This window comes from Austrofundulus limnaeus, unplaced genomic scaffold (genome assembly GCF_001266775.1).
Source record: "Austrofundulus limnaeus strain Quisiro unplaced genomic scaffold, Austrofundulus_limnaeus-1.0 Scaffold0, whole genome shotgun sequence".
In the NCBI taxonomy this organism is placed as follows: domain Eukaryota; kingdom Metazoa; phylum Chordata; class Actinopteri; order Cyprinodontiformes; family Rivulidae; genus Austrofundulus; species Austrofundulus limnaeus.
Genome location: NW_013952402.1, coordinates 3,031,649 through 3,043,761, shown reverse-complemented (window position 1 = coordinate 3,043,761; position 12,113 = coordinate 3,031,649). Strand labels below are relative to the sequence as shown.

Below are 12,113 nucleotides of genomic sequence, written 5' to 3'. Positions count from 1 at the left end.
CTGTGTTTTTTCGACATTAACAGAATATCGACAAACTTTTACGCACATTTGCAATGGAAACGCAGCTAGTAAAGCAAATGAGAAACGTATGAAGAGGGAAAATCTTACCTCCGACAAAGGCGTCCCCCGCACCGTTTGTGTCAACGATGTCCTTTGGATCAATCTTCAAAACTGGGAAAACCTCAATCTTGTCACCTGGGGAAACAAAACAAAACAAAAATAAAATCAATGTAAATCTCAAAAAACACATTAAGAAATACAGTATAATAAGAAAATCTTACTGAAAGCCATGATGGTTTCATCCTTTCCTTGGGTAAAAACGACGATCCTTTGTCTCTTTTTGTTGACTTTGGGTAAAGCTTGGGCTTTTTTCGCAATTTCTTTAATGTCCTTTGTCTAGAGCAAAAATACACTTTAACACAACCAGATGACAGATACACTAAACAAAAACTGCAGCTCTATTCATGTTAGTACACTCACCTCAAAGTCCTGCTCTTTAGCAAAAGCAGTAGCTTCCTGAACAAAGAGAAATAATCAGAAACCATCAGTGGAGTGGCTAACACAGTGCTGAACGTGCACATGTGACCAGGTGTGGCTTACTGTCTCATTGCCGAAGAGGACATCGATGTAGGGCATAACCTTCATCTGGTTGTCCTTGAAGAACTGGCAGATAAATGGAGCGGAGAGGTTCATGCAAAATAATTTGTTATTTTCAGAAGCGTGCTTTGCCACTTTCAAGATGGACTCCAAAGAGACGGTCAGGAAGAAACCCTGCAAGGAACAGACAGATAATCTTTTTACATCAGCAGCATCTTATGAATCATTTACAGAAAATGGACCAGACAGAAAATAAAAGGCTTCAAACTGAATTTTACCCCTTAAAAGCACGGATGCAACCAAATCAAAAGCAAAATCACAACCTTTTAAAGAGAAGTCGAGTTTATTGCAGCACTGTTTCCTTCCATTCAAACTATTAGTGAGGAAAAAAGACACAAAGATACCCACAAATACTGACTCCTTTCACTTCATATGGCCTTTCCAGAAATGTAATGATGATTAAAATACATATTGGGCATGCTGCTAAGCCACACATTTAAAAAAAATTGTTGGGACAAGTAGGTCTGTCACAATAACACATTTTGCTGGACGATAAATTGTCTCAGAAATTATAGAGATACGCGATAATATTGTTCGGGTATCGTTGTGCACTAGTATAGTTTTACCCCAAACACAAAGAAAACAAACAAGAAGGCAAATGAAAATTGACCTCATATTAATTTATCAGCCACATTTTAATTATTGCGCGATTAACTTACTTATTGCTGATCGTGACAGGCCTCGCAAAAAGCAGCTAAATACTGTGGAGCTATGAAAATAAACCTTTAGGGATGGTTTATGTTACAGTTGAGTATAAATGTAAATACGTGGCATTACATACAAACTAAATAAATAAATAAATAAAACATTTTGCAAAGATTTGATGTTTACTTTTGTATTTTGTTTCGTAAAGATTATTATTGTTTGAATTTATTTGATGGAGAAAAGGCACAGATATATAGGATTTTTTTTCTTCTTTCTCCTTCCTTTCATTTTATTAGTTATTTGTATTTTTTAATTGCATATAAAATTAGCTGTTTTTTTTATGAAATGAATAAATAATAATAAAAAAATATTTTAAAAAAACAATGAAAGCTACTCACAGCAATATAGTAAACTTTAGCTTTTTCCACCAACTTCCAATTTTCCTCCAGGTCTAAATGCTTCTCCTTCTTATAACAGTTAGCAGCAGCTAGATTCGCTACCAAAGACCTGAAATGAGTAACATGTTATGGGTAAATGATCCATTTTTAAAAATATTACTCCACAGAATGTACGGCTCTTGTTTTGTTCAGGCACCTGTTGTCTCCAGTGATGCATGCAGCACACGTTCCTGTGGGTTCTTCATCTTGTTCGTAGTAATGGGCGTCGACGTGGGCCTCTTGGGCCTTCTGCTTCAGGATCTCTCCAAACTTATCTTTGCCGATGCAGCCGAAGAACGTTCCCACGTTGTGAGGTTCTTGGATCATCCACTATAAAAAAAATTAATAATAACAAACAACAGCTCAGATCAACACAAACCTCAGACTCAGTTTAACATCTGCACAAAGGTTAACGAGTTCACGTGTGTGTGACTGACCTGAGCAATCTTTACAGAGTTCTGCGTGGCTCCTCCAGCGTGATACTCAACTTTGAACTTCTTTACAAGTTCGTCAAACCTGCACACAGAGACAAATATGTCATTTTTCCTACTAAAAACTGGTGATATTACACAAAGCATTACTCATTAAATGTCAAAAGAGATGTTTTTTTTTTCAACAAGTTAAAGCAACTTTGGCACGATCTGATTCACATGTTTTACAAACATCACAGATAAAGCTTAAAGATTTAAAATATTACACATAAATGCTTTAAACCCTGCTAATTTAAAACACTAAAGTACAATTATTTCATTATAAATTGATAGTGCTCTAGATATTTATGGTAAAATATGCAAATGACACATGCATATTTTATTCTCTCGTACACAAAGTGACAGAAAATTAATGCCTAAATGTGCGTTAAAAATGTGTTATTTTTTTTACTTTTATTTGACAGAAATCTAATTATAGAAACATTATAATTAAGTATTAAAAACAGCAKCATTTAAACTTTAATGAGCACTGTTGTGAGCTCAGTGAGAAAGCACAGCTGCTTCTGTTTGCTAATAGATTATAGCTTGAAGGCTGGTGGCGTTATCTGGTTTCAGAGGACACTCGATGCGGAAAGCAGCTTCATTTTTTTTAAAACAGATAAAACATACAACACAAGCTCACCTGACCAGAGATTATACAATCTGAAGCCCTTTACGTAACTCAACGCAGTCACGTTTATTCCCTCCCATGGGTGAAAGTTGCTCTAATTTGCCACGTTATGCCGTTAAAAWATGGTTTATGCATCGAGCTACAGACTAATTTGTGTGTTTTATCTGCGGGGTGCAGACTTTGTGTTTGATCAGATTATTTGGAGAAAATAACACGAGCCCACTGCTGCTAAAGGTCTGGACAGGAAAAGCGAGAGGGAAGAAAAGGGGAGCGATGAAAGGAAACGAGGAGAAAAAAAGGGAAAAGAAAAAGAGTGTTTGTCTAGAATTACAATAAACTGGTCTGACAGGCTAAACAAGTGAATTCACTTTAAAAACTTTGCAATCTTGACTGCAAACATTACCCTACACAAAAATAAAGTAGTAACTGCCTTAGATGTTGGTTTAAAGTTGGCTTATTTATTATTAGACTTAATAAATGTGAATGTGCTCATCCTTAACCAGCTCTATTATTGTTATAAATCTAATAAKAGAGGATATTTGTATGGAAGTGTAACTGCAGAATGGTTACGTACAAGCACAGTCACATCGAACTTTCTTATCTCCTGCTGTTAAATGTTTGCTTTCTGGCTCTTGTCTCAGCGGATCTGGGGAGGTGAAAAGTCCCGCTCTGTCATTGGATGACTGGGCCCAGTCTGCTGCGCTACCATTGGCTGTCAGCGCAGGAACAGAGGTCAGCGGCAGCAGCGTCTTGTACGCGCCTGTCTCGACTGGCCTTCTCCAGAACAGAGAGGCTTTAAACTCGGGGGGTGAATTCAAACGCGCTTTTCTCGCTGCACAAACCCTGCCAGAGGACTGCATGTTGGCCAGCTCTGCCACATTTTTACGTTTACATTACTCACAGTGCTTTGTGCTTGTCCTCAGCCAGGATCTGATCGTTGGGCTTCAGAGAGAACCTGCAAATCGTTAGAGAGAAATGAGTGGCGTTAGCTTCAGCAAATCCACTGAGTTCACACAAAATATTAAACATTTATGTTTTGTTTATGCAGGTATAAATGTTTTCCTTAAAGGCTCTCAAAAAATAATTTCCTTGAAAGAAAGACAAAAGGTATGCAGGGGATTAAAGGGCAGCTTTAGTCCGGCTTTAATAAGGCCAAAGTTAGAGTTTTGGTCGGCCGGTTCAGATTTAATCCAGGGGTTTGTGCAAGYGCCACTTGAGAGGACGCTGAACTGGAAATCAACAGAGCTCTTTGTCCGGTTAAATCCAGCGCTCACCGACAGATCAGGGCACAGCGACCCTGACTGACACTATTATATGTTAGGAAAAAATCAGGATAAATAATATACAAGTGAATTAAATGTATTGTTTACTCAGGATAATTAGTTTTACTGGGATTCCGTATATTAAGAAAAACAACTCTTGATGATGAGACGAATCCTTAGAGAGGAAAACAGGAAATGGGACCTGTTATTTAGCCTCAGGTAGAACAGTTTATCTTTAAGAAACATGAARGCATTACATCAGCTGAACATCTGATGTAAATTATTAGCACAGTCTGATTTATTGTGTCCTCAGTWTCTTCTTTCTGAATTGATCACACGAGTGTCAAAAACYTTCTTCCTTTTATAATCTCCCCCGCCACCGGTGGGAACTCACTGATAAAATGTTCACATCTGGTTTTGCTGATTCTGGATTTATCTTTTATTTCACCTACTTAGCATTTAGACTGAGGTACGATCAATAATGAAGTCTGTATATATYCAGTATACATATGTAAAGCAGCTTAGATGCCTTTAATTATAAGGAWGCAGGATTATTATTACGACTCGATCAGGAAGAGGCGATTTTATTTTGTTTTAGGTTGAACTTACTTGTCCAAGAAGTCTTTATCCACTACAGCTGAGATGTCCAATAAGGGATTTCCCATTCCAAAGAGCGAATTAGGGCTGGAACAAAAACAAAAATGTTAACTATAAACAGAGCGTGTCTCCAAACCGACAACAATGAGTCATCAATCCTTAGAAACACTACATTACAAAAGGAACAAAAGGACTTTATGTGTATAAACACTCCCTGTCAAAGTGTTTATTACTCTTAAAATCCCTGCAGTTTCAGTTTTCACGTGACTTCTATTACTTAAAACTTTAAGCCTTAAAATGGAGAAACGGTTCATGAGAAGCAGACCGCGACGCCGAAGGAACATTCCTGACTCATCAAGAAAAGCTTAAAAGCGAAGATGAATGTGGGTCGTGGTGAGGATCTGGAKACTCAGGCGTGCAATTATGTTGACACTCGCAGCGTTGGGACACAACAGCGTCTTGTGCGAGCTTCTGCATTCTGAGCACTTCTGAGAACGATCAAAATCTTGTGATTCGGACGCACGGACCCTGCAGCCTAAATGACATAAGACTGTTTTGGGTCGTAACATTTCCACTGGAACCTGCAGGSCACATGAGGAACCCATTACAGCCTGAGAGTGAGCTGTGCAACCTGCTTAAAAAAAAACAGGCAACAAACACTGCATTAAACGTCAGTGAAATGCACATTTGAGGGTCTAGATYTGAATTATTAAGAGCTTGGATGCTCAAACCTAATTAGCGCCACCACATTTTTTTACCAGAGCTCATGGGAAAGCCCCAGATGAAGCGAGTCTTTGAACACAACTCAGCCTCCATATGAACATGTGCTGCCATATTTATGCCCTTCTCATTACCTCCCGAACAGGCATTAATAACCAGAGAGACAGCAGGAAGAGTGCTGACAGTCAATGAAAATTAAATACAAAATGCATACTTTGAGCAGATACCACGCCCTTTTACTATTATCTCCTCCAGCATATACATCTGTCAGTGTGCAGGCAGATGATTAATGGGGTTTGTGCAGCCAGTTCCACAAACCTTAAAACCCATGCCTGCCTTTAAGCATCACCTATCCAAGGCTGAATGTCAGTGCGCTCTCTTACCTGGCAGCAGACATCCTCACCCTGCTGTGTGTGCGAGACACTGACACCGACCTGTTGAGCAGCCTAAAACCAGCTCTGAAAAGGGGCAAAATATCCCAAAAGAAAAAAAAAATATCAGCTCAGATCGATTTTTCTCTGCAGCCGCGGCTCCTCCTACTGGAGACCGACCGATTGGAGGCATCTGGAGGAGGGAAGGGCCACAGCAGGGCTGCCCGGCGTGATGATTGGCTTGTTCCGCCCGCTCCGGCCACGCTTCATTTACCCGGTTAGAAGCTTCGAAGCGATCTGACTTCCACACAGACCGCGGGGGAGAGTGTGCGGGAGGCGGTGGGGAGGGAAAAAAAGGCACGAAAACAGTGAAGAATGCAGAACATGTGACTGCTTTACTGTTCTGAAGGCTGCTGCAGGATGGAGCAACAACTGGACGGACAAAAACCGGTCCAAAAAGCTTCTCGTAACGCAGATTTMAAACATGAACACTTAAATCAGATCAGACACACTAGCTCTCACTGGTTAAACGTGACTCTATGCTTTGTTAAACAATAACAACAGACTTTGCACCGGTTTTGTAGCCACCGCGCTGGTACAAGCACACATTAACGAGCTCGGGAAAGTCGTATCTTATCACGTGTAATATCCGCACATCTGTACTCTCCTAGGCTAGTGGAGGGTCGTGTTCCCTTCCCTCCAAATCACGAGGCAGAGTTATCTCTGTCGCTTTTAGTCACCTTAGTTTGACAGAAGGAGTCTCTTTGGTCGGAGACTCTGTCTTCTCCTCTTCTGAAAGTTTAAGTTTCTTTGCTTTAGGTTCATCAGAAGCCATGGCTGTACCGGTCTGAGCACGTTGCTTYCTAATATTACCTCCGGCTCCTGGAACTGCGGTCAATATATGTATATAAAAAGAAACGCTTTTGCCCTGAGTACAGACTTGCAGGTTGCAAGTTACAAACTGTTCCTTCACCAGTACTTAGGTTCCTGAAAACAGGAAATCTGTAACGCCATTTCACGAACTAAAATTATGTTAAACGGGAACATAATTTGTAAATATAATTAAAAATATAATGGATTGAAAAAGTGAATGAATAGAGTTATTCTAACGTTTTAGAAACTGTTCGGTGTTCTCATTATGCTGTTTTAATGAAGGATTTTGACTAATAATGTGTTTTTTCAGCCTGCTAGAGTCGGTTTATTCTATACTGTGCATAATTTTAAATCAAAGCTTAAAGAATACACATATTTAAAAACAAAAAAAAATGTGACAGCTAATTAAAGTCTCTAAAACCTAGATACATTTAGTCAGATGCATAACATTTTTAGAAGCATAAATAAACTAAACATGTATTCTACGTGAATAAATTACTTTCTGCGCCACTGTTGTGCTAAATATTTGAGTGGTGGTGGTAACGTGCAAAACAGGGTTATGGAACACCTGCTAGTCTTTACTTGGGGCAACAAAACCCATATTGAGACACACGTCACGGAAGTATAGCTGCCCGGAAATATTGCCTGATTAAACAGACAGAAATTTTATTTTGAAATAGTCGGTCACGCTGACACTAACTTTAAATATCTCACATTATGTTTCTGCGTTAAAATCAAAGTTTAAAGTTTTTACTTTTACGCTTATACAACGTTTAGTTGTGATTTTGTTGTATTGACGTGGGCAAACGGTCTGCAGGCGTCWTCGCGGCAACTATTTAGTCATTTTACATACCAGAAATCTTTCAACTGGAGTCAGCAGGTAAAACTTGTCAAAGTTTTTACTTATCACTTTTAAAGCATTTGAATGATTGTGAAAGTCGCAACTATTTAATTTGTGTAACTTTAATTTTGCACACACGTGCGAAGTGCTTATTGRCAGACTGGTACCCAAACGGTGAAATTATTCCAGGTTAAATTTAGTGTTATTGTCAGGGACATTACAMACATTTTTGCTGCTGATTTGCTTTTACGTTTTTGTCGTTTTGAGTGGGACAAAGTGAAATACACAGAAAATACTGCTGATATGTTGTCTGTTTCTTCAATATCAATGTACTGACAATAGTTTTATTGTTGCAGCTGAGATGATCCACAGCCTCTTCCTCATTAACCACTCTGGAGACATCTTCCTGGAGAAACACTGGAAGAGTGTCATCAGCAGGAGTGTGTGCGATTACTTTTTCGAGGCCAAGGAAAAGGCAGAGGATCCAGAAAATGTGCCCCCTGTCCTACAGACCCCGCACCACTATCTCATCTCTATTTACAGGGGCAAACTCTTCTTCCTGTCAGTTGTCCAGACTGAAGTCCCTCCACTCTTTGTCATTGAGTTCCTGCACAGAGTGGCAGACACATTCCAGGTTCAATTTATTATTATTATTATTATTATTATTATTATTATTATTATTATTATTATTATTATTATTATTATTATTATTATTATTATTATTATTATTATTATTATTATTAGTTAGGGCTTGATTTTTAAATGCAAAATGTCTTAATGTTGTAATTCTTTACTTTGACTTCAGTGAATCATTTTGTGTCCGCAGGAGTACTTTGGAGAATGTTCAGAAAGTGTGATCAAGGACAATGTGGTAATTGTTTATGAGCTGTTGGAGGAGATGCTGGACAACGGGTTTCCGCTGGCAACAGAGTCCAATGTCCTCAAGGAAATGATTAGGCCCCCCACCATCCTGCGGTCGGTCGTCAATACGCTGACGGGTAAACCGAGTTCTGCTGAAGATGTGTGGAGTGCTGGGCTGTTCACTTCTAAAACAAATAAACCAAATCCTTGTTGTTGACGACTTTGTTGTTTGTGCCTTGTGTGTTTTCCAGGAGGAAGTAATGTTGGTGATACTCTACCAACAGGACAGTTATCTATCATTCCATGGAGGCGGGCTGGAGTAAAATACACAAATAATGAGGCTTATTTTGATGTGATAGAGGAAATTGATGCAATTGTGGACAAATCTGGTAAAAATTGTGCTTTGTTATCCCATCAGGGATTTTCTGTAAGATGATGTAACTATGTCTTTTTTCTTTCTTTCTTTCTTTTTTAGGTACAACAGTGTTTGCTGAGATCCAGGGTGTGATTGAAGCCTGCGTCAGGCTCTCTGGGATGCCTGATCTRACTCTGTCTTTTATGGTTGGTTAGTTTTCTCTCAACTCTGTGCTTTTCTGAACCTTTGTTCGTACTCTGCTTGTCCCTTTTGTCTGCACGGAACAATTTGTTGTTGTTGATTTGATGAAAGAATCCTCGTCTCCTGGACGACATGAGTTTCCACCCGTGTGTGCGGTTTAAGCGCTGGGAAGCAGAGCGCGTCTTGTCTTTCATCCCGCCGGATGGGAACTTCCGACTCATGTCGTATCACGTCAGCTCTCAAAAGTAAGCACAGACATCAACTCTTTGATTTATTGTTTAATCTTTTTTAATATGTTTTTGGTGTACCGTTTACTCTTATGGAGCATAAAATSTTCTTCCTTCATTTGCTTTGATTTCAACTGAGACAAATAGGGTTTCAGCTTAATTTTATTGTTCCTAAAAGCAGTCACTGTTCTCACCTGCTTGTCTTTGACTGAGATCGTCTCTGTGTTTGGCTCCTATTTCAGTCTTGTAGCCATTCCGGTGTACGTGAAGCAGAACATCAGCTTCTTAGAGACGGGCTCTTGTGGTCGTCTTGAAATCACGATTGGACCGAAGCAGACCATGGGGAAGATGGTGGAAGCCTTGATGGCCACGATCCACATGCCTAAATCTGTGCTTAGTGTCAGTCTCACAGCCTCTCAAGGAAGCTACACGTATGACATAACCACCAAGGTAAACAGCAACATGTTGTGTTAAAATAGATAACTTAAAAGTGGGGTTTAGATCCATGTCAGTTATACTGCTCAGGTTTTTTTTTTTTTTTTTTTTGGTCAATTTTAAAGCGTCACTGCAACTGCTTCAGTTCTAATCACCTGCCATAATGGGTAGCCAAGTAGCATTTTCTTTTCTTGTATATATGTGACCCATCATATCGAAATGAGGATTAAGTCAAATTTGGTCAAAATGACCTAATTATGTTTTCAGATTTGTTGCTTTAAAAGCCACATTTTGATACCTGGATCATTCTTTCATAAGCTTATCCAGAGGTATGACTTAATTTGTCTTGTTTGTTACGATAATACATTACTGTTTGGTGTGAATCCTAATTTTATGTAAATTTGAGTAATTTTGATGTTAATATAAAGAGTAAACCTCAAATATTACTTATATACTAAGATTTCCCAGTTGMAAAGAAACAAAAGCATTGCTAGCTCACAGGGAAAATTTCAAAATTTTAAAGCATTTTTCCTCAAAATCAGTTTTTTTGTTGCTACTGCTCAAAAAAATGCTTCCAAAAAGTTTTTTAGGATTACATTTCAGATAGTTAATTCAAATGATTAATTGATAAGGCATTTATTCATTATGTTTTGACAAAATGCAATTTTTGAACACGTTTAAATCAAAACCCTWTATCTGCCTATTTTTCCACATTCCACTTTTGTACTTGATCCTCGTTTTGAAGGGATGGGTCACATACAGTATAATAAGTTTGAACTTCAGTGGTTCTTCAGTGCAGACAGTGTTTGATTGAATTGTTCTCACAATGAGTTCATCTGTGTAGATACTGATTTGGGACATAGGGAGACTCAACCCCCAGAAGCTCCCGAACCTGCGAGGCAGTCTGAGTATGCAGACAGGAGTCCCAAAACCAGAAGAGAACCCTTCAATCAACATAGATCTGAAGATACAGCAGCTGGCCATCTCAGGTAATCCTCAAAGACCTGCTCTGACCGAAACCACACTTGTTCTTTAACATCTCAAAGGCGACAAGTGGCTCAGGTTAGACAGTCGAACTGAGCAGACAGGAGTGTTTGTGCTGAGTGAGAGGTGGAGGTAGAGGCAGGACACATTAAATAAAGCAAAGAAGGGAAGTAGCATCTGGACAAATAGGGGAAATAGTTTTATAGTACAATAGTTTAACAGTTTTGTAGTGATTTTTTTTGTGCGTCTTCTCACTTCTAACACAACTTTTCTCTCCTTGGTGCAGGTCTTAAAGTGAGCCGTCTTGACATGTATGGAGAGAAGTACAAACCCTTTAAAGGGGTCAAATATTTGACCAAAGCAGGAAAATTCCAAGTGCGGACCTGAGAACTGGTGGGAAATCAGGGATCTAATGTATCAAGCAGAGGACAAGTTAGCACACTGCCCAGTTAGCTCTTGAATAAGTCGCATTATTATTACTAATACCCCTGCGCACTAACAGCTATTTATTATACCACGTTTGGCCTTTTAATGACTGAATAATTGTGTGGCCTGTAAAGGGAAGACCAATCTCGTTGAAGTGCTATTACTTTCCATTTATATCTAAATATTTAGCTTTAAAAAAGCACCTGGTTTGCCTCTCACTTGCACAAAATTYCCTTCCTGTTGCCTGAAATGAGTTACAAATGCCTTTTGGAAAATAAACCAAAACAAGATCTTTTAAAGCATTGCCTTCAGAATAGCTGCAACGCAGTTATTTCTGCGCACGCTTTATTTAATCTGGCATCACAAGAGCAGTTKAAGGTGGTCTTTAAAGCACACACTGCAGCACAAGCTGCACGTTTGGGAGACTTGAGGGAAGGAAGCGTCTTTTAATGTCATCTGATATTGACGATACAAGATGAATTTTGACATAGGGATGTTACGGTTACAAGTTAGGAAATCAGGTAATCTGTTGGCAGCAGCATCTTCTGAAGCCTCACTTATGRAACTTTTTTAGTCAGCACAGCACTTTCACATTCAGTTTTCAAAATGGGAAAAATATTAGTTAAAGCTTTTGTATAAAGTTAAACCTGTATGTAAGTTCATATCTTATAAAAGCTTTAAAATCCCGGGRATGTGGTGTTTTTTTCCCTCTGTTTTGTAATTATTATAGATTTGTTTTGGTTAACAGATCTGTTTAAATTGGTTCATTTTACTTCCATAATTATGATTTCTGATACAACTTAAGACAAATTGAGCTGATGGACATCTGACTCAAACTCAGTGATTTGTAATAGAATTGCCTTATCAAATATAACCAACTATGCCAAATATATACTGATAATTGAACAAACTGTATTGTGTCTTGCTTTGCTCTTCAGAATTTGGAGGATTTGTGCTGAGTGTAAAAATGTGTGAATGCTGAGTTGCTGAAACTGAGATGGTCAAGCTTAAACAAAGCACCACTTTGGTGTTGACTCAATTAGGGATATTTTCATCAAAAACACTGTGTCCGAATATTTGGACTGCCCCACACACACACACACACACACACACACACACA

General features: G+C 38.8%; 2 protein-coding genes across 5 annotated transcripts in view; one reads left to right on the top strand and one right to left on the bottom strand.

The window, feature by feature from the left end:
- The window catches only part of adka (adenosine kinase a), a 7,853-nt gene extending 995 nt beyond the window's left edge, over positions 1-6,858 (bottom strand). Inside the window, exons 1-10 of one of the 2 annotated variants that reach the window (XM_014012975.1) lie at positions 6,531-6,858; positions 4,712-4,786; positions 3,742-3,795; positions 2,177-2,255; positions 1,897-2,069; positions 1,701-1,809; positions 601-771; positions 481-516; positions 282-396; positions 109-195 (exon numbers count right to left, since the gene is read on the bottom strand). In XM_014012975.1, the coding sequence (XP_013868429.1) occupies positions 109-195; positions 282-396; positions 481-516; positions 601-771; positions 1,701-1,809; positions 1,897-2,069; positions 2,177-2,255; positions 3,742-3,795; positions 4,712-4,786; positions 6,531-6,625 (994 nt within the window). In that variant the 5' untranslated portion in view covers positions 6,626-6,858. Of the gene's footprint in view, positions 1-108; positions 196-281; positions 397-480; positions 517-600; positions 772-1,700; positions 1,810-1,896; positions 2,070-2,176; positions 2,256-3,741; positions 3,796-4,711; positions 4,787-5,802; positions 6,013-6,530 lie in introns of those variants that run through there. The other variant, XM_014013055.1, reaches the window with a different exon arrangement.
- ap3m1 (adaptor related protein complex 3 subunit mu 1) lies at positions 6,110-11,904 on the top strand. Of its 3 annotated transcripts, none has more exons than XM_014012708.1 (9): positions 6,110-6,256; positions 7,861-8,138; positions 8,331-8,502; positions 8,617-8,754; positions 8,841-8,926; positions 9,033-9,166; positions 9,391-9,598; positions 10,428-10,572; positions 10,854-11,904. In XM_014012708.1, the coding sequence occupies exons 1-9, from the start codon at positions 6,211-6,213 to the stop codon at positions 10,952-10,954; spliced, it is 1,308 nt and encodes a 435-aa protein (XP_013868162.1). In that variant the 5' UTR covers positions 6,110-6,210; the 3' UTR covers positions 10,955-11,904. The 3 variants fall into 3 exon arrangements, with proteins under 3 accessions (XP_013868162.1, XP_013868313.1, XP_013868237.1); XM_014012859.1 differs by having other exon boundaries at positions 6,151-6,240; XM_014012783.1 differs by lacking the exon at positions 6,110-6,256 and adding an exon at positions 7,171-7,543.
- Positions 11,905-12,113: the final 209 nt, after the last annotated feature.